The 19,966-nt window shown below is 50.8% G+C and overlaps 6 protein-coding genes across 6 annotated transcripts; 3 read left to right on the top strand and 3 right to left on the bottom strand.

Moving 5' to 3' along the window:
* Window positions 1-249: 249 nt before the first annotated feature.
* Window positions 250-2,372, top strand: ASPBRDRAFT_115446 (PX and BAR domain-containing protein; the record flags this gene model as incomplete). The annotated part of the gene is made up of 5 exons (XM_067616901.1): window positions 250-340; window positions 403-683; window positions 738-1,004; window positions 1,058-2,230; window positions 2,277-2,372. The coding sequence occupies 5 exons, from the start codon at window positions 250-252 to the stop codon at window positions 2,370-2,372; spliced, it is 1,908 nt and encodes a 635-aa protein (XP_067483838.1).
* A 423-nt stretch (window positions 2,373-2,795) lies between these two features.
* On the top strand, window positions 2,796-4,910 carry ASPBRDRAFT_39086 (arabinan endo-1,5-alpha-L-arabinosidase). The gene is made up of 5 exons (XM_067624067.1): window positions 2,796-2,867; window positions 2,918-4,281; window positions 4,377-4,558; window positions 4,638-4,666; window positions 4,755-4,910. Exons 2-5 carry the CDS (start codon window positions 3,182-3,184, stop codon window positions 4,812-4,814), a joined length of 1,371 nt encoding a protein of 456 aa, XP_067483837.1. The 5' UTR covers window positions 2,796-2,867; window positions 2,918-3,181; the 3' UTR covers window positions 4,815-4,910.
* Window positions 4,911-5,082: 172 nt separating this feature from the next.
* ASPBRDRAFT_39085 (uncharacterized protein) lies at window positions 5,083-6,091 on the bottom strand. Its single transcript, XM_067624066.1, has 2 exons — window positions 6,043-6,091; window positions 5,083-5,955 (listed from the first exon to the last, which is right to left on the bottom strand). Exon 2 carries the CDS (start codon window positions 5,816-5,818, stop codon window positions 5,087-5,089), a length of 732 nt encoding a protein of 243 aa, XP_067483836.1. The 5' UTR covers window positions 5,819-5,955; window positions 6,043-6,091; the 3' UTR covers window positions 5,083-5,086.
* Window positions 6,092-6,697: 606 nt separating this feature from the next.
* Window positions 6,698-12,285, bottom strand: ASPBRDRAFT_116044 (putative ubiquitin-specific protease UBP12; the record flags this gene model as incomplete). Its single annotated transcript, XM_067616951.1, has 5 exons — window positions 6,698-7,470; window positions 7,523-9,604; window positions 9,659-11,695; window positions 12,087-12,173; window positions 12,201-12,285. 5 exons carry the CDS (start codon window positions 12,283-12,285, stop codon window positions 6,698-6,700), a joined length of 5,064 nt encoding a protein of 1,687 aa, XP_067483835.1.
* A 2,033-nt stretch (window positions 12,286-14,318) lies between these two features.
* On the top strand, window positions 14,319-15,710 carry ASPBRDRAFT_145639 (SDR family oxidoreductase). Its single transcript, XM_067619243.1, has 3 exons — window positions 14,319-14,380; window positions 14,440-14,955; window positions 15,014-15,710. Exons 1-3 carry the CDS (start codon window positions 14,350-14,352, stop codon window positions 15,670-15,672), a joined length of 1,206 nt encoding a protein of 401 aa, XP_067483834.1. The 5' UTR covers window positions 14,319-14,349; the 3' UTR covers window positions 15,673-15,710.
* A 354-nt stretch (window positions 15,711-16,064) lies between these two features.
* Window positions 16,065-16,469, bottom strand: ASPBRDRAFT_192709 (uncharacterized protein; the record flags this gene model as incomplete). The annotated part of the gene is made up of 1 exon (XM_067620513.1): window positions 16,065-16,469. One exon carries the CDS (start codon window positions 16,467-16,469, stop codon window positions 16,065-16,067), a length of 405 nt encoding a protein of 134 aa, XP_067483833.1.
* Between the last annotated feature and the right edge of the window lie 3,497 nt (window positions 16,470-19,966).

The following is a 19,966-nucleotide window of genomic DNA, read 5'->3' as shown; positions in this document are numbered from 1 at the left end:
AGATAGTTACTATTTAAGACGGCGGAGATGGTCACTGCCGGCCGCCCGAGGCGGTGACGTTGATCCCCGCGAGAGAGCCGGCGATGCCTTCGGGATTCCCCAGCTCATTCCCTCCTCCTGTCCTCCCTGTTTCTGTCCCTTAGTCTCGTGAACTTAGCCTCTGCTTTCTAATACTCTTGTCTGATTCATGGTTTGATCTGTCACACCCACTCTCTCAGTATCTAGGCTGCTTGATCAGCACCCGACGCCATGTGGAACGACGAGGATAACAACCCGTACGGCGCATTCGATAACGAGGCGCATCTCTCCGAGTCGCTGCATTCGGCCACCCTTTCTCCCAGTAAGCTGTTGATCTCCAACTCCGACCGTTAATTATCCAGCTGTGTTCTCTAATATCTGCAGCTCTTTATGACCGCGAATATACCCCTCCCTCTCCATCCAGCCGATCATCTACCGACAATCCCCCCGACTTCCTCTCACAGCAGCAGGATCTCAACGACGAAGACGAGGCTCCAGACTATGTTGCCCAAGAAGCTGGCCATGGCTACCTTCGCAAAAGTGTATATGATAGTCGGATAGAGCAGATTCTTTACGAAAATCCGGAGATGCCGATCCTCATCACCGACGCTGGGAAGAACCATGAAGGCGGCGGCAGCTTCATTGTGTACACAATACGCACTGGAGTATGTCAGAACGACAATCGAAGCTGCATTGGCCATTGTGCTAACGGATTTTAGGATCTCGAGGTCCGCAGACGGTATTCTGAATTCGCGTCGCTGCGACAAACCCTCGTCAATCTTCATCCGACCCTTGTCATCCCGCCCATTCCCGAGAAACACACCATGGCCGATTATGCCGCCAAGCCCACCAAGGCTAAAGAAGACACCGCCATCATCGACCTTCGCAAACGCATGCTCGCCGTCTTCTTAAATCGTTGTCGCCGGATGAAGGAGGTCCGTGAAGACGGAGTCTGGTGGCGGTTTTTGGACCCCAATGTTAGCTGGGTAGGTGTGATGATGGCTTGGCTCTAGCTGCGGTATTACTGACCTTCATTCAGAGCGAGGTCCTACACTCTCATCCCGCATCGTCCGTGCCGAAGAATAATCTAAAGGCCCCTCCACTTGACCCTGCTAATCCCACCCCCGCTCATGCCTGGTTACCGGTGCCATCTTCGTCCGCGAAGCTCAAGTCTGCGGGAGGCGCTGCATCTGCTACTGCTCCTGCTCCTGCTCCCGCTCCAGAAACACCTGGGCCTGATGTTCTCGGTCGCTTCCCACCAGAGTCGAAGAAGCTGAATGAAAAGGAACTCGACCCGTACTTTATCAATTTCGAGGCGTCTACGCGTGAGTTGGAGCTACTTTTACAAGGAAACATTGAGAAGGTCAATCGTCGCACGTTGGCCCATCTGTCGTCCTTGTCGGCCGATCTGATGGAGCTTGGGGCACGGTATAACGGATTCTCCCTGTCAGAGCCATCGCCGACCGTGGCTGCGGCCATCGAACGGGTCGGTCAAGCCGCTGATACTTCCTACATTGAGACGGAGGAGCTGTCAGCGTCACTGAGTGCCAGCTTCGCTGAACCAATGAGAGAAAGCGCCCAGTTTGCCAGCGTTGTGCGCAGCGTTCTCCGGTATCGGGTTCTCAAACGCGTACAGGAAGAGATGACGCGAGACGAGCTGGCTAAAAAGAAGACGCTGCTTGACTCTTTGGAGCGTAGTGAAATGGAGGCGAAGCGCATTGAGCAGTACCTGAATCGGACTTCGCCCCCAGGAGGGGCCACGAGAACCCAGCGGTCTCTGTCCGCATCGTCGGCCGTCAGTGCGCCCGGAGGCTCCGAGGGCGAGGCCCGTCCAGCTGGTTCTGAAGACGGTGCATCGGTCGACTCGGAATTTCCTCCTACGCACGGTGATTCCATCAACTCCCATCCACATCCGGCAGCGCAGCGACGTCCGGACTTTGGAGGTGCATCTCCGGCGCATCGCAAGACATCGAGTGGGACATTTGTGGCAAACAAGATCTTTGGTCGAATCAGCCATGCCGTCCACGGCTTTGTGGATGTTGATCCGGAGCGCACCCGTCGCGACCAGATCGGCAAGACGAAAGAGAGTTTGGTGCAGTTGGAACAGGCACTTGGGGTGTCCGAAAAGGATGTCAAGGATGCCAGTGCGGGAGTTTTGCAGGATCTAAAGCGGTTCCAGAAGGACAAGGAGATGGATCTCCGGCGGTACATGGTAAGTGTATAATGTTCCTGTTTGATGGTTCATGCTGACTAGCTAGGTTGCATATGCACGGTGCCATCTGGACTGGGCGCGCAAGAACCTGGAAACGTGGACGGAGGCGAAAGATGAGGTAGACAAGATTGTGGTTAGGTAGGATATCTATTGTTAAGGATATGGAGCGATGGCGTTGGTATGTGTTTTGGCATGACCACCAGCTGCCAATTGATGATGTCGGCTCAGGATATCCTGATGCGCTGGATGAAGACTGTCATGCGTTAATCCCAGTACCCTGTATGCTATTGATGCGTATAATGATGTTCCGGCTACTTGACCTGTCATGATCAACCTGATTCCTACCCGTAACAATCATAGCCATGTAGTAGATGTAGATGAATAGAGACCAGATTGTCTACCTTCATAATGCTGATCCTCGCACCTCACTTCGAGCTGAGACGGCATCACATGCCGACCCGCTGATTGGCCCGCCATCTCACGGAAGGCCGATCGACGATCAACGCCGAACGGACGGGCCAATTCTTCCTGATAGTTATTTATTGAACTCCCTTTCCCCCTGCCTTTCACTAGCGCTGACTGCTCTCCTTTTGCAGCTGGCTTTTTGCGGTGATCCTGCATCAGCTGCATCAGATATGTGAGATCCTCTTCAAAGAAGCACAAAAGCGGGACTAACTGGTTATGTAGATGAGAAACATCAGAAGGGGTTGCCAAGACTTACGGTTATACTATTCATGATAACGGGCCACCTTGACTGAAGTGTCGAGTGTCACTTGTTAGGATACACATTGCTGCATACCCCTCTCTTCGGATCATTTTGTGAATATCGCATCATCACCATCCTGAATTGCAACATACTCGCCCGTTAGTGGTATCACATGGACTACGCATCCATTAATCAATCAACCAAAAAAGCAAGCAAGCAATGAGCCAGCATCTCACCACCACACAATGACCTCCAAATGGTCCCAACTATGGACCTTGATCACAACCCACAAAGACCCCATCTCTAGCACCAGCACCAGCACCAACTCAATGCTCCCCCCATCATCTTCCCTAACACAATCCTCTCTCCGTCGCATCATCAAATCCCTCTCCCTCCTCACCTTCTTCTCCATCCTCCTCTACGCCCTCTACATCCACTTCCAACCCTCCATCATACCACAAACCCCAGACATACCAGAACCAGACCTCCCCCCTTCCCCAGAAGACTCCTACAAATCCATCTACGGCTACCCCCCAACCAACCCCACCATCCCTCCCCTGCACATCCACGACCCCAGCATCCTCTACGACCTGTCCACAAACACCTACTACGCCTACGGCTCTGGCCCTCACATTCCCATTCACACCGCCCCGACCCTCCAAGGACCATGGACCAAAGCCGGCACCGTCCTCGACGCAGACAGCATCCTGCCTAAGGGAGATCGCAAAGCCCCGTGGGCGCCTACCGCTCTCCTCCACGACGGAACCTTCTACGTCTTCTACGCGACGAGCCATAGTGGATGTCGCGATAGCGCTATCGGAGTCGCGACCTCTACTACCCCGGGGCCGGGAGGATGGGAGGACCACGGCGCGATAGCTATCTCCGGACGGGGGGAGAGGGGGAAGGAGTTTCCGTTTGATAGGGCGAATGCCATTGATGTTAGTGTTGTCGTTGATTATACTGACACTGACACTACCCACAACCCTACTTCTTCTTCCTCAGACGGAGGGAAAGAAGGAAGGAAAGGAAAAGGATACATGACCTTCGGCAGTTTCTGGACAGGGATATGGCAAGTCCCACTGAAACCTAACCTGCTTCACATGGACAAGAACGGAGAAGAAAAAGCAGAAGAAGAAGAAACAACAAGAGTTAAACATCTCGCCCACGAACCGATGGCCATCCACCCGCCCACCAAAAAGGCCGATGGATTATGCGGCGACACGACGGGTATGCATCCCGTCGAGGGGGCATTCATCTCCTATCATGAACCATGGTGGTATTTGTGGTTTAGTTGGGGGAAGTGTTGTAATTTCGATCCGGAGAAGTTGCCAAAAGCTGGACTTGAGTATGCCATCCCCCTCTCATTGTTTGCATCTGTTATTATTCCTCTTTGAGACTTGGAAAAGAAGTAAGATACTAATGAATATATGTATGAAATAGATACAGCATCCGCGTCGGCCGATCAAGTTCCCCTCAAGGTCCATTCGTGGATAAAGACGGGAAAGATCTCGTTGATGGTGGAGGAGAGATTGTGTATGGCTCGAATGGGGATGTTTATGCGCCTGGCGGACAGGGTGTGTTGAGTGGTGAGGTGGAGGGGGATGTGCTTTATTATCATTATTGTGAGTTGCTTTCACCCTTCTTTATATTCGCCTATTATTGGCTGGAGAGTGATGGTGCTAATGGTGGGTGTTGTGACAGTGAATAAATCTGTGGGGTATGAGTTCAAGGTATGTTTTTCTTTCTACCTTTCTATCTATCTGAGACCATGGTAGTATCGATGTGGTTGGTGATGTGAGCTAATGATGTGTGATACAGGAAGCACGACTAGGATATAACTATCTAAAGTATGTGGGTGGGTGGCCGGTTCCACTGTGAGCAAGCAGTGCGTGATATTTATTTCTATGGAGATACGTTGTATAGATTCAGTTAGAGTATATAGTTAAAGCATAATCCGTATGTAATACTTCATGATGAATTAGGATTATTTAACTAGAAGTAGAAGTAGAAGCAGAAGAACAAGAAAAAGCGAGCATACTCTACACTATTCTAACAACCCGCACAAAGAATCAGTCTATCCCATAGTAGAAACCACTAACCTCAACTCCATCCATCTACAACGGAACCAACGAAACAACAAGTAAACCCCCCTACTCCCTCAACCCACCACCATCTCCTCCCCCCTCCAAACACAACCCCTGCACACCCCTTCCCACTAATGAAACACCACCACCTTCATCACCTTGCCCATTATATCCACCATTAGACAAAGGCATATATCCATCATCACCATACACGAGACTTGGACCCAGATCGAGCAGACTAATCTCACTCTCACTAAGAGAGAGATCACGACTTCGCGGACCGAGAGTCATTCCTTTTTCTTCATTTGTAGTCGTATTTGTATCTAGATCTGATGGTGTACTTCTCTTTCGGCTCGCGTTCACGTTCGCAGATGCAGCTGCAGTCGTATTCGTCTCAATAACCTGATCAAGGAAGTGAACATGTGCAGTCGTGCTTTTCGATTTGGACTTAGATCTGAACCTGGACGTAGTAGCTGTATGGGTCGACTCATTTCCCAACGAAGAGGCGTTGTAGTATTCCAATCTAGCATTATTATTGATGATGGATCGATTCTGTGACGACTGAGTCGGGGTCGAAGATGACGAAGAATAACTAGAAGCAGGATGGTACGATGGATGAGACCGCGAGTGTATATTCTCCTCTTCCTTCTCATCATCCTCATCCATGGAAACAGAGCAAGGATGAAGTGAAGAGAAATCCATCATGACTTTTCTTCTCGCGTTCGGGGTATGGGTAGAGGCAGATCCGTTTGGGGTGTGAGGGAAAGTGTTGGGTTTCTGTGCTTCTGATGATGCCATCGGTGGATGCAGTTTGGGTTCTGATACTATTGGATTGATTGGTTTAGGTTCAGTTTCGTTTAGATGAGCTCTCAGGATGAGATGAGGAAGAAGGTAGTAGTAAAGACGGTTTAAATCGAATGTGAAAGGAAGACTGACTGTTGAAGATGTCAGTCTGACGATTGTGTCTGCTGGAGAGTATAAAGTCGGATCGGAGTAAGAAGAAAGGAAAGTAGATGACAGACTGAGAGAACGGATTAGGCAGGCGAGGCTGATACTAACACTGCACTCTTTTGTGATGAGTTTGTCAGTGTTGTGTATCGATAACATTCAGTCTACATTAGAGAACCACAAACTAGTATGCGAACGATATGAAAGACCATATTTAGTAGTACCATAGTATCCTAGTTGATAATCTATGGCCTGGCTGGTATGAAAAGTACAGTATATATTTAGCAGTAGTAGCCTCGCATCAGCAGCATCGCCTGACAACTGCCTCATGCGTGTGACTCGCCATGACCTCCCACGTGGTTCAACCATACACACTCATCCCCATATCATCATCATCATCATCTCTTTTCAAGAAAACACCATCTCACTCAACACACCTTTTTTGGGTTATAACATCTCCAACTCGGCTCCGAAAATACATGTTAATGCAGGACGGCATCCCCGCCATCCGCTCCCGTAAAAAATGCATGCAACCATCCACGGCCCTCTCTAATTCCCGGGCTGCGTAGAAAACAAAACACCATAGCTTATTATAAGGGGTCGTCGACTTCGTTCCTCGAAATCATCATTATCGCCATCCCCCAGTCGGGCGATCTAAAACACCTGTATCATTCGTTGCACGTTTTCCAAAAGACAGTAAGAGAGATGGGGAGAATCATCATCCCCTGTCTACGGCAATGTCTGGTCCTCATCATGCACTTGGAGTTCTACCACCGGTAACTCATCCTCCTCGTCATCATCGCCGTCCGCTGCAAATGCCGAAATGTCTGGAAAAGATGTCTCCTCCATCGGGGTACCTGGGTAGGCGGCCCCTCGGGGACTATCCATCAAAGAGGCCATCCGAAGGTCCGGGTCGCTGACGTCGCCGCCGCCCACGGCCTGATTGCTCGCGTCATCGTCGAGTAGATCCTCGTCGTCAGTTGGAATTGTGGTCATCTGTGAAGGGCCGTGAGCATCTGTGGCGCGACTGAACGACCACGAGGGCGTGTGGTCCTGAGGGCGGAACGGGCTGGGCTGCGCGCCCCGGCCAATCTCCTCGTCTTCGAAATTCATACCTTCCACTTGCGCCGCGCGATCTAGGCTTTGCTCGCCAAAGGACGGGACGTTGGTGTATCCTGGCGGCCAGTCCTCATCCCCGCTCTTCGCTTGGGTTCCAGTTCGCAAACCACCATCTCCCAATTGGTGAGCTGCTCCGACTCCGGTTAAGGCGCTCGACGACCCATTGCGGGAGGAGCCGCCGAGACGCCGGCCTTCCCCCGACGGCGACTGTCCGCGAGACTCGGTCTGCGAGTCCACGTCGCTGTTCGGCCGTGTCGACGCTTCCGTGATCTCCTCCAGCACCTTGCCGCCCAGCGGCCGGTCGGACCGGCGCCGGTAGAACAGCAGGTACGCCGACGCGGTGACCACACTCTGTGGATCAATTGGTCGCGAGACGGACGAATCTAATCGAGTCAGTTGTTGTCCCAGAGGGTCTAAGATTCAGGCTTAGCTTACCGTTGTATTCGTTCCATTGCCCGGTGAAAAAGTTCTTGGCGTACGCTGTGTAGTGTCCGCCACCAAGGCCGCCGTAGTGATTGTCGACCGCGAAGAGGTCGTAGATCTGACTCTTGCCCTCTTCAGGCGACTCGACCCTACCGGTCATGTCGAGACCCTCCACTGGGAAGTCGACCAGGACATCCAACTTGTCGCGGAATCCGCGGCTGGCGCTGAACCTCTTGAGGTGCATGACCAGAATATCCGGTGTCTTCCACAGCTCGAACTTCTTGCTGGCCCGACGGTGCTCCTTGCAGCGGGGGCAGTACCAAGCGTCGTTCTCGGAAAGGACCTCCTCCTTGTTGAACTCATCCAGACACTCGTAGAGCGTCACGCCCCTCTTCTTCCGGTTTTGCCGCAGACTACGACGCTTGCTCAGTTCCGGGTCGGGCACACGCTCAACGTCCGTCCATGTGGGCGCTCCGCGAAGGGAGTTTTTGTCTCGACTGCTTCCGGCGAAGAGAGCGTCGTGAGCTTGCTCGGTCCAGTCCACTACAATCCCCTCACCCGGGCGGATCATCGGCCGGTCCTGAGCCTTGGGCTTAGGAGCCGACTCGCCACTGGCACTGTCAGAGCTCTTATCGCCGGACTCGTCATCCTTCTGCTCTGTGCCATTGGTGTTGTCCTCGGACTGGTCATCGTTTAGTAAGAAATCAATTTGATAGCAAAGAGGACGACTTGCCTGTTTTGGCTTCTTCGCCGGTGTCTTGATTCTAAACGACATCTTGGGATACTCCTTGTGGTCATCTACGGTGGACCACCCAGTGGGAACCACCTCGCTGCTCGACTTGATGATCTTCATCTCGAAGAGACCGCGCACATTCGGGGGGATGGCGTCTTCGGAACGGGCCGGGACGTCGCTTGAACTGTCATCTGCGTCACGCATCGAGACATCAACCATGCCGTCTTCGCCGTCCACAGACGCAGTCTTGATCTTCGAGTCAGCCGACTGCGCATCATCCTCGTTCATAATCACGGTGTCTGAGTCTTCATGGCTGACCTCTGTCATATTCGCCTCATTCAGGAAGTCGCGGGTGGTCATCGAGGCGACCTGCGACAGGACTTTGCGGAAGATCGTATCATAGTCCCCAAAATCCTCCCGGTTGATGACCACATACGATGGAACGCCGAAGAGCGACCGCTGCGCATTCTTGGGGCTGTTTCCCCGCTTTTTCTCGACTCGGTTGAAGATGGGAACGAGCAAGCGGTCGGATCGAGGTGAGTCCAGGCTGGGGATCTCCTCATGGTCCGAGCGGCTGAAGGAGAAGTAGCTCTTCTGGGGCTTGTCGGGGTTGTAGTTCGTCGGTACCGACTCGACCTCGTAAATTCCAATGTCGTCGTTGCCGCTGATCTGGCACTCCGCAATCGAGCTCGTGTTATCGAACATCTTGTAGAACTTGTTCTTGTAGATTTCGGACATTACGAGTCGCTCAGGGTCGGATCCCATTTTCTTCGCGACCTGCTCTTTCAGCGCCTTGACACTGGCGTTCTTGTCGATTTCGACATCGACAAGGACCGGCTTCTTGTTCAAGGGGAAGTAGAAGATCTCCTTGCCCCAGAGGTTCTCAATCGGAAGCTGAAGGGTAAGGTTGTTGAATGGATCGAAAATGATGCTGACCTTGTCGCAAGCAGGGCAGACCAGCGTCGACTTGTACATACCGGCAAAGAGGTCGGTAATGACGGAGTCGTTGCGGGCTTTGTAGATATCCCAGCACTTGTCCGCAAATTCTGCGAGGGCCTGCTTGTTATGCACCATTTCGTCCGTCGAGTCGGGCTTTTCAATGTAGGGCTTTTTCATGATACGGTTCAGATCCTCCTGAAGACCATCCAGAAGGAACAAAAGGAATTCCTGGGAATCCTGCTGTCCGTAACCGGAGAAGGCCGGCCCATAGCGGCCGATGGTGTGCTTCAGCTGGCGGGGCGCAAACGAAGATTGGCCTGCCTCATCATACATCTGGCGCAACATGTTCGCATATGCTTTAGCGACATCACCGTTGTGAGCTAGAGGATTGCTGGGGTTGAGATCCTTCTTGTAAACGTCATCTAGAGAGATGGTTAGCAGAGTAAACTCTTTTAGAGATCGGAGATCTGACTCACTCAAGAAATAGTAGGTTAATTCCTCTACGCTGCGAACGCACTGCAAGGCCGAATTCATGTAGCAAGTATTGCCAAGGTTGCTCAAACCAGTGCAGCCACGGGGTTTCCCGTCCTTGCGTCGTCCCCTGATGGGCTCGGAAACCGGAGAGGATCGCCCACTGGTAGCAGGACTCTTGGTCTTCACCTTTGTGGGAGCTCCGTTTTTGAGGTTACCAGACGGCACCCCCAGGCGGTTGAGAGTCTGCTTGGAGGCTTCCGACACCCAGTCTCCGCTCGATCCGGAAAGCTTCTCTTCTAGCACGATGATCTCGCTGCTGTTGAGGCCCGCAACGCCCAGAGTCATTTTACCATTATAGTTGGGGTTGTTCGTCTGGTCCTTCGGCTCATCGAGAACCTCACGCTGCGACCCCTCAGACAGGGAAAGGAAGGTGTTCAAGTCGAGAACGAGATTGCTGCCCGCGTTGGCGATGAGGGAGGCGGACGGGGCGGGAGAAGCACTGCGGGATGCGGCTGGGGTGGCCGCTGCCGATGCCGTGGCACTACCGAGGCCACCCAAGATCCTCCAAACACGAACCTTGGTGGACATGTCGATGTGAGCGAGTTCTTTGGCGTTCTTCAGCCACTTCTGGAAGTTGGTGTGTCGACTGGCCAGTGTCCTCACGGGGGCCATCGTCTTCTCCTTCATCGTTTTCATGGAAGTGCCAGCAGACGGGTTGGTGAGCTTCAGGATCGTGAAAATCGGAGGGTTGATTTCGTATTGGAGGTTCTCCTGGTCGCCTGCCGCGGCGGTGTTGTGAACGTAACGGACGATGGCCGGGGACTGTTCTGCCAGACCATACCACTGCATGATCAGATCCCAGCCCCCTTCCGGGATGATCTCAAAGTCTTCGCCGAGTTCCAAGCCAGGCCTCAGCGGAACGAAGGGCTCGCCTTCCTCGTCCTTGAAGCCCGTGTTGGCTGGATCGGTGACCAAAACAATGTCCGAGTTGTCGACCGGTCCGATGTCTCCCTCCATCGCCGTCTTATCTGCCTTGTCTGCATGAGTAGCACTCCGCGAGTACACTCGCTTCAGCCACGAATTCGACACCACATATCCCTTTTGCTTTTCCTTCATCGGCTGCATCATAAACTGGGTGACCTGTGCGACCTGGTCATCGTAAGAGGGTCGATCAGCTGACGCAACCCCGGCCTCCGCTTTAGAATGGGCCCGGGTCTCGGTAGGAGCGGTATAGGTCGACATGCTGGACGGCGTGGGATACACACTGTCAGACGCCGAGGTGGTTACGTTGTCGTCGCCCGAGGTCGTGGTTTCCATGGGATCCGGGTTGTCGGAACGGGTCTGACTGTCCTTCTCTGTCGGGACCAAGTTCATCTCCACATCGTTCACATCGTTCACCTCGTTCTCCGAGGCGGAGGTTTCGCGGGCATCGGCCCCGGCAAGCGGGAGGGTCGAGTCTCCCTTGTCGTCAGAGCCGGACATATCGGTCGCAGGGTCGCTGTGGAGGGTCAGACCAGCGCAGGCGGCCGCGGGATAGTCGAGGACACTGCCAGCGGAGTCCGGCGTCGGGGAACGAGCGGTGGACTGGGATTTGGAGGAGGCGAGGACTTCGTCCTGCAGGTGGGCGGGAATGTAGCGGGGAGGCGGTGAGGCCGAGGAGCTCTGAGTGCTGCGATGCGATCGGGAAGGAGAGGAAGGGTGACGGGAGGAGCGCGAGGGCGAGGCCTTGTCGGAGGAGGAATGGCCGTGACGTCTTCCGGCCTGCGAGGCGAACGACAAACCCGGAAGCGATCCTGGTCTGCGAGGCTCTGCTACTTTACGGCGCTTTGTGGAAGACGTCGTGACGGTGAGCTGCGCACGTTTCGTGGCAGCTCGAGGTAGCACGGTAGATGGGTTGGAAACTGAGCTCGACACTGGATTGGTGGTGTTGGTCAGACCGGGGTGGTGGGTGGAGGAAGAAGATGGGAGGATGTGGAGGGAAGAACCTAGAAAAGTAGCGATGCAAAAGGAACGAAAACGTTTAGTCAGTCCGTTCAGCTCTTGAGTTAACCAACTAACTAGAACTTAGGATAGAGAGGGGAGATTTCGGATTGGTTTGGAATGAATAGGATTGGATTGGAAAAGAACTTTCCGCTTGGCCAGGTTCTTTGCCGGCGGGAAAGCAAAAGTTCAATTCTTTTTTTTTTTCCCCTTCTCGTTCTGTCTTGACAATCTGTCTGTTCGCGATTATTTTTTTCAACCAGGGATTTTACCCGGGCGCGCGCGATGACAGGCTGGTCAAGTTTCGGGATCGGTGGGGTTGGGAAGTGGGCAAGGGAGAAAAAAAAGAAACTTAAGGATTGATGGAGAACAAAAAGGATGGAGCAACCATCAATAGAAATCAGAAGTTGACAGACAGGAACAAACTAACAGAGAAGCAAGACGACTTACTTTTTTCTGTGGGTGATGCTAACAACATTTGGGGAGGGCCGATGCGGATCGGCGTCTGTTCTGGGCTGGGCGGCGTGGCTGTTTCTGCTGCTTCTGCTGTTTCTGGCCAGGAACCTGGCGCCAACCCGGCCTTTTTCTCACTTGCTTCCTCCCCTGCTGGGGGTGCAAGCCACTTCGAGATCGATAACACATTCCCCATCGTTGCGATTCAATGCAGGACAGGCGGTCAATAGGCATTCATCGATCCATTAAAGTTAGCGAATCCCTGTCGGTTATGCAGCGGTACCATTTCATTGATATAATGATCCGTTCCAAGCCATATGTGAATTTCTGCAGTATATGGTGCATATGGCAGGGTGATAGCAGGGCGATAGCCTCTCCCTTCTTCGGAAACTCCATCAAGTGGAAGTGAGATAAACATATTATCAATGAGAACAAAGGTGCCATGTTTCACTTTCACTTCGACAAACACTCATATGAGAGACAATGCAATCAGTGTATAACATTCTCTTGGTGAGATATCCCCGCTCCCAGTCGGACAATGCCGTCCACCCCTTCCTGGTCTGCAGGTAGAAATCCTCCCCTTCGTCGCGAGTAACACAAGATCAATCGACACCAAAGACTAAATTAGATTCATTGCCCCGGAAGCAACTGGCAGGGTCCGGAGTAACACCAGCTCCTGCACGGTGAGCTCACTCTCCCCTCAACAGCCTTTATCCCTGTGGTCAGTCGCTGTCGTAGCCTCGTATTCAGGCACATGCTGACATCGCCAATGTCAGTACTGCCTCAGGCTTGTCATTTGAAAGGCAGGTTATGGGTTCTTCAGGGCTGTCCCAATCAATAGCCACTTCTCTCATATATATAAGGGCCACTTTCTACGATAGATCGGACAATGAATCTGGCATAGCTGCATACCCTTATTCTCATTCGTAATTGAACCTAAACTCATTCTAGTTTGAAATGGTCTTTAGCAAGTATACATCTAAACTTTCTGACAGTACCAAGCAAACGAGTTACTGGGCTCAGGTATCGGTTATCCACGAGTCAAACCTCTAGAGCCAAGCACGAGATCTTAATATCGATTTTAAGGAAGTCTTGATTCCATTATATATGTAACTTCGAGAGTTCTTTGGTCTAACTGCACATTTGCATTGTAATGATACACATTCGCCCAGCTGTCCGGAACTTGCCTGGTCTTGGGAAGGCTCTGAATAGCAATCAATGGTGAGTAGAACAGAGCTCATTGTCTCAGAACCGGACTATTCACCACCTTGTTTTGTCTCGTTACGAGTAACTGATTCGACAACTCGGGAGAAGCAGTGTCTTCATTTGGGCTTATTGCACCTTGTTACCAACCGGTTGAACGTTCCCTTGCACACACACTCATGCTTTTGTTTACCATGCCAAGAGACACTCGTCTTTATTCAGCTCTGGCGATCAGAGAGCTACAGCCTGCTTATCATCCTCGCCAAGCTGACTCCGCTATAGATCTCTAGCATTCACCAAGTTCTATTCTCTTCCAATAGCGAGTATTTACATCCACATGTCCTGCATCTCAATGCCTTCACAGATTAATGACCCTCCAACAACTCATCAGACCCACTCTCCGTTGAATCCCACTTATGTCTTTTCAATCATATTCTGAACAATAATGTCATATCGAATACTGGATTCAGCGCTGTGCCGGTAGCTGCCGACATTGTTGCAAACCTTCGATTCAATAGTCCGTATTAGAAATGAAACAATGGAGTGTAATATTATGATACTATAATTATGAGTATACAGCAGCCATATTGAGTGTATGTATTTATCGCCGGTTTGTATGTTGTTCACTATGTGGTTATCATAGATCACCTCTATATGGTTAGTAATCGCTCCACCATCTCATGGGTAACAACAACAGGGCGGAGCTATAGTACTGACATCATCTCAACATGATGTATTCACTCACATCAATGGCATTATTCAACACTTTCTTTCCAATGATATATAAGAAGAAGAGATGGGATATTATAAATCAAGTGAAGGCAAAACCAGATAGACATCTGCCCACCGACAAGACAATTATGCCCGACCCGACCGAGCTCATTACATCACATTGAGTTCACGAAGCCTAATCCCTGTATCTACTCGTATCTTCAAGCATATAAACTACTTACATGAACCACAACTTCCCTGTCAATCCCTTCCTGTTCAATTGCACAATTCACTTGCATACTATCAATCAATACACCTGGACGTATTACAACCATCTATATCGACAATGCCAACCGCTATTGTCACCGGCGCAACCGGTTCGTCTTTCACCTCCCGTACTCACCAACCCTATCACACTAACCAAAGAAAACCACAGGCATCCTGGGCCGCGAAATCATCACCCACCTCTCCAGCCTACCCAGCTGGACAAGCATCTACGCCCTCTCCCGCAGCAAAAAATCCAGCTACCCAGCACAAGTCCACCACGCCAGCATCGACCTCCTCGCCTCACCAAATGAACTCGCCTCCCAACTCTCCTCCCAGAATGTGTCTGCAGACTATCTCTTCTTCACCGCGTACCTTCAAGAAGGCGACGAAAAGGACCTCGAACGTATCAACGGGGACATGCTCGAGAACTTTCTCAAGGCGCTGAGCATCAGCGGGGCAGAAACGAAGCTGAAGCGCGTGTTGCTAGTGACAGGCGCAAAGCAGTACGGGGTACATCTTGGACCGGTGAAATTTCCAATGGAAGAGAGTGATCCGTGGGTGGAGGGGGAGGGGAGGCCGCCGAATTTCTATTATAGGCAGCAGAGGGTGTTGAAGGAGATGAGTGAGGGGAAGGGGTGGGATTGGGTGGTTACGTATCCGAATGATGTTATTGGGGTTGCTAAGGGTAAGTATCTATCCTTATTACATTACTTCTTGAACTGTATCTGACAGTCATGGTGCAGGAAACTTCATGAACTTAGTAACAGCCGTGGGACTTTACGCGGCAATCACCAAGGAACTTAACGCGCCATTCATCTTCCCCGGCTCACGTACGTTCTACACCATGACTGACTGCTTCACGTACTCGCGCCTCCATGCACGTTTCTGCGCATGGGCAATCTCCGAGCCTGGCTGCTCGAACCAGACTTTCAACGTGGTGAACGGCGATGCGCAGTCCTGGCAGACCATGTGGCCTCGCTTAGCGAAGCGGTTCGGGCTTACTGTTCCGGCGGACCAATTCGACGCAGAGGATGAGAAGGTCGTTCCGCTGATTGATCGACCCCCGGTGGATGATTATGCGGGAACGAGTGGACTTAAGGGGAAGATTCAGAAGGGCGAAGTGCGAATGCGCATTGACCTGGCCAAATGGGCGGAGAGAGAGGATGTAAAGGCTGCGTGGGAGAGACTGGCGAAGAGGGAGGGACTGGAGAAAGATGCATTGGAGAAGGCTACATGGTTCTTCTTGAACTTTGTGCTGGGGAGGAACTATGATATACTGATCAGTATGAATAAGGCGTGGAAGCTGGGGTTCCGCGATTGGGCGGATACGCGGGATGCGTTGGAGGAATGCTTGAGTGAGTTGGAGGATGAGAAGGTTTTGCCGAAGACGGGGGGTAATTGATGGGATCTAGGTGTAGTATCTGTGAAATTGGGTAGAGCATACAAATCGAATAAGTTAATTTCGTTGTTAGAATCACCACTAGGGATGACGCTGGTAGCTGGATAGAAGGTCTGGTCTCGCTGGAAAGTAAATTCGCATACTAACCATAGGCTTAGCCTGCTGCCATAGTAACCATCTACTACCACTCATAATCCTCACTACATTGCTACTATAATCGAAAGTAAATTGACACCAATACTAGTTCATTCTGTAACTCCGTAGGCAAATTAAATATAGACATATCCATCAGTAACATGAATCATCCAAGCTGATACATATGGCACTCCCTGGTAGTATATATACAACTATCCAAAAAAAGAACCACCGCACAGCCCTAATACACCATCGATATACTAAAGATGATCCTCCACCCCCTCCTCCATCTCCTCCTTCTCAAGACGCGACTGAACGTCCCCCCACAATTCATTCATACGCTTGATCGTCAATTCCACGTTCCGCATAGCCTCCTCACAGGAGGTATTCTCTTCCGCGCACCGCTTACAGGTCATCAGGTACTGATGCAGCAGCGACAAGTTGCGCTTGCCCTTAATGATGTCGTCGATCCATTTTGGTTCCTCGGACTCCTGCCCCGGGATGAATGCTGATCCGGCATTATACACCCACGAATTGTAGTCAAGAAGACTTTTTTGTGCCCAGTTGCCCTTGCAGAGCTCAGGCAACTCGAGGCATTTGGTGAATGCTACCCGGCATTTTTTGATCAGTTGCTGGATGGTGTGGTCTGCTGGCGGGGGAGCCATGTCAGGTCCGTTGCGTGTGATCTTGACCTCTCGGGTGAAGGTAAGTTTGATGAGGCACATTTGTAAGAGTGTAGAGGGAGTGGTTGTATATAGAAGGATGAAGATGAGAGATGATCGTGGGGTTGATGGGTATGAGTGATGGCCGAGGATGAGGTCGTATATATAGACATGGGGGAGGACTGGATTCACCAGCTTACATGGGCTAGACCCGGTCTTGCGTACGTGTACTAGGCATCATTCAATGGCATCTCTGATGTATCGGGATCTTTCACTGTTCATAGGAGCTGGGTCTGATTTGGAATTTATGTGGTAGAAACCATTGATATACTGCTATCGATATAAATTCATTTTGTCGGCCTCTCCCGGTTAATGAAGCAGTGACGGAGACTTCCACACAACAAGGCAATGATATGTGGATACTTCCTATGACTGGTAGCGGCAAAATACATTTAGTGACGGAACTTCCCGGTCTAGTAATAGAGCCTGGTGGTCTTTAGAAAGGTATAAATACTCCCTACATTCTCACGCTTTTGTGGCTGGATCAGAAACACAAAAGAAAAAGGGAACAAGCCCCAATGGGCGGGCTTCCACTACACTATTATGCCTTCGTTATAGTATATTGAGTTTGATGCGAAACTATGCCTGTATCAAAGGTTCTTTGGTGGCCTTCTCTATCGACTATGGCAATTGACGGCAATCAAAAGATGCTGGCAAACAGAGCGCAAGACTGTGATTCTGAACGAGTGCACTGGGTTCTTTGATCGACGAGGAGACTAAGATATCACAAAACTCGTTGCGGAATACTGCTTGCATCGCAGCTGGAACATGCCTCTTTTCCTAGTATGAAATATATATAACACAGCAACTACCTGTCCTCTTGCTGTGCCTCTACTTGACCGTGCTCATCTTTCATTGCTCAAGGACTTCACAGTGCATCCCAAAAGACTAATGGGTGATACCATTGTCCATCACATCCTAAAGTCTTCCCGATGCCCACCGTCTCGAAAGACCACACCTATGGTCACTGAGACTGAGGCTGATTGGGCAAGCAAGGATCGCAGTCAACATCAAGGCTGTCTTGTTTGTCTCTCACGTGGATGGAAGAAAGCAACTGTTGGGGTGGTTTCTATAAGCACTGATAAACTGACTGATTCGTGCTGTCCACACAACCCATCAACCTATACTTGCAGCCCTACGATCTTCTACAGCAAGCGTCGGGTCACATCCTCTGTCTTATCTGAGGTATCTCACGCATTCTGGTGGACACTTTGGTTCATCGTACTCTTCGTCGGGGGCTGCTAATAGCAAAGGCATTCGTGCTCTACCTCGGATGCCGTATATAATCCAACTGCTACCTTCACCGAACCAAGACAAATGGATCGCTTGAAGAAGTGGGTGAAGTCAATGTCAACGTCTGAGAAAACTCTCGATAGTCTTGAACACGGCATGGCTATGGCAAATCAATGGTTATCTCTGTCGTTGATCAACAATGTGTCACTGAGGTCGCAGGAAGGTGCCAGAGTTGTTGCGTCGTTCACTACGGATAATGCCTCCGTTTCCTTCTTGTGACATTCAAAGGAAAGGGATTCCGCTGATAGACAGCACTAACGCCAGTATAGATGAGGGATTGAGGAAGATACTACGAGGTGGAGAAGCCGTCCAGCGGTGGCTGGAACTTGGAGCTGACACTTAGCCAAGGTCTCCTCTGGGCTGCATTCTTTCTCTCCCCAATCGAGATCTTCGGAAATGGTGGGAAACCAATAACTGGGTTCTACTTATCATCCCTAATAACGACGGCCGCGACGACTCAGAGATCTGTTATGATCATTTGACTCCACGCTAGTGACACTGAAGTCTGTATGGTCCAACTCTGGCAAGGACGGTCAGTTCTATATACTATAATTTCCTGAAGGACTACTGGGACGGCATGGCCTTCAACCCTGATGACAACGTGGGATCTATTTTGGCAACTAAGAACCTTCTCGGCGATGTCCTCAGACTTGCAGATACTACCATGGCTACCACCATTGGTGCCAGCCAGACTTCTGTCTATCATCACAACAGTCTGGAGCTTCTTGTTATTGATTAGGCTGTTCGTGCTGCCGAGGCTAAGGTCTGCCTGTACTTGCGGCCTATTGGGTGTGACTCCTCGGTCTCTTGGTAATGTTTCCAGATCTGTCTGGTGATATTGACGCCTATGAATAACCCCCTTTGCTAGGGAGTTTCTGTTCAGATGTGTTCTCATAATGAGAATGACGATGGACATGCTGAATATCCAGTATTGGCGGTGTCTACAATGAATATGCTTGTCAGCAACCTCACTTAAGTGGATGCTGACAGCCAGTTGCACCACTGCCCCTTTATTTTGATTATATATACCAAAGAATGGAGACGTTTACCTATATGATGCTTGGGATACGCGAATCCAACCTACTCATGGTGCTACCCATGGCGTGGGCCTACATTGTTCCGGGTACGACAATGGGTACAGATGCGACGAATTGACTCCTCCGGTGTGAAGCAGGCATATACCCATACCTACCGCATCGCTACGACAATGTTGACATGTTACTTTTCGAAGATGAGAAACGATGGGGATACTCTGTTCGACGGGAGACCCTCCACTATCGCTTATAACAAGAAAATGTTCATGATCAAGAACAAGTCAAAGAAAAACAAGCCTCACTAGGAAGTACATCACCGATGATGTTAATGCTTAGGAGCTCGCATCGCCACCAGACATGGGCAGCAAACGAAGACATTGACGGACCAGGTGCCGATCCATCTGCCGGTAGCGATGGCTGACTTCGAACGAACGCTGGTCTTGGTGGCGTATCAGACGCATAATACCCAAGACTGACCAATCGAGTGCATTTTCTGCCGTGCGTGAGTGGTATTGGCGTCGCGTTAGTGAAAGCTACAACCACAGAAGCATGAGTTTTGACGGGAGACAGGAGGTAGCCTAGAAGCTCACCAACGGCGATGTGTAAACATTCGTCGCCCAACTGACTTTGGTCTGTGTCTCAAACCATACGATTTCGAGGATGATAACAAAGCGATGGAATAAACGAATGAACTGTACGAGAAAAGACACTACAACATGAGACCCGGACTTCAGCTGATTATCTTGCTTACTACTAGGGAAAATCTCGCTACTACTACTATGGAACATATAGAAGGAAAGCTTCCCACATGCTGCCGATATATAGTATGGCTTCTGAATCAGACCAATATACCAAAGATTCATCCCTTCATGTCCGATACCCGCCTGGAGGAATGTCTTCCTTTCGAAGTCCACGCATGCCAAAAAGTCTATACACAGAGGCCCAAATAATTTTTTAAGTCTCACTGATACAGTGCGCACAGCTTCGGATCGTGTTTCTTGTTGGTTTCTAGACTAGGCTACGCGGTCGAATACAATAACCTTTCGACCCAGTGGACACTAAGGCGACTACAGAATTGCGGCTAGCTATATATCTAAATATGAACATGGAAGG

Source organism: Aspergillus brasiliensis, assembly GCF_001889945.1.
Source record: "Aspergillus brasiliensis CBS 101740 unplaced genomic scaffold ASPBRscaffold_2, whole genome shotgun sequence".
NCBI classification, from domain to species: domain Eukaryota; kingdom Fungi; phylum Ascomycota; class Eurotiomycetes; order Eurotiales; family Aspergillaceae; genus Aspergillus; species Aspergillus brasiliensis.
This window is presented reverse-complemented; position numbering and strand designations above follow the sequence as displayed.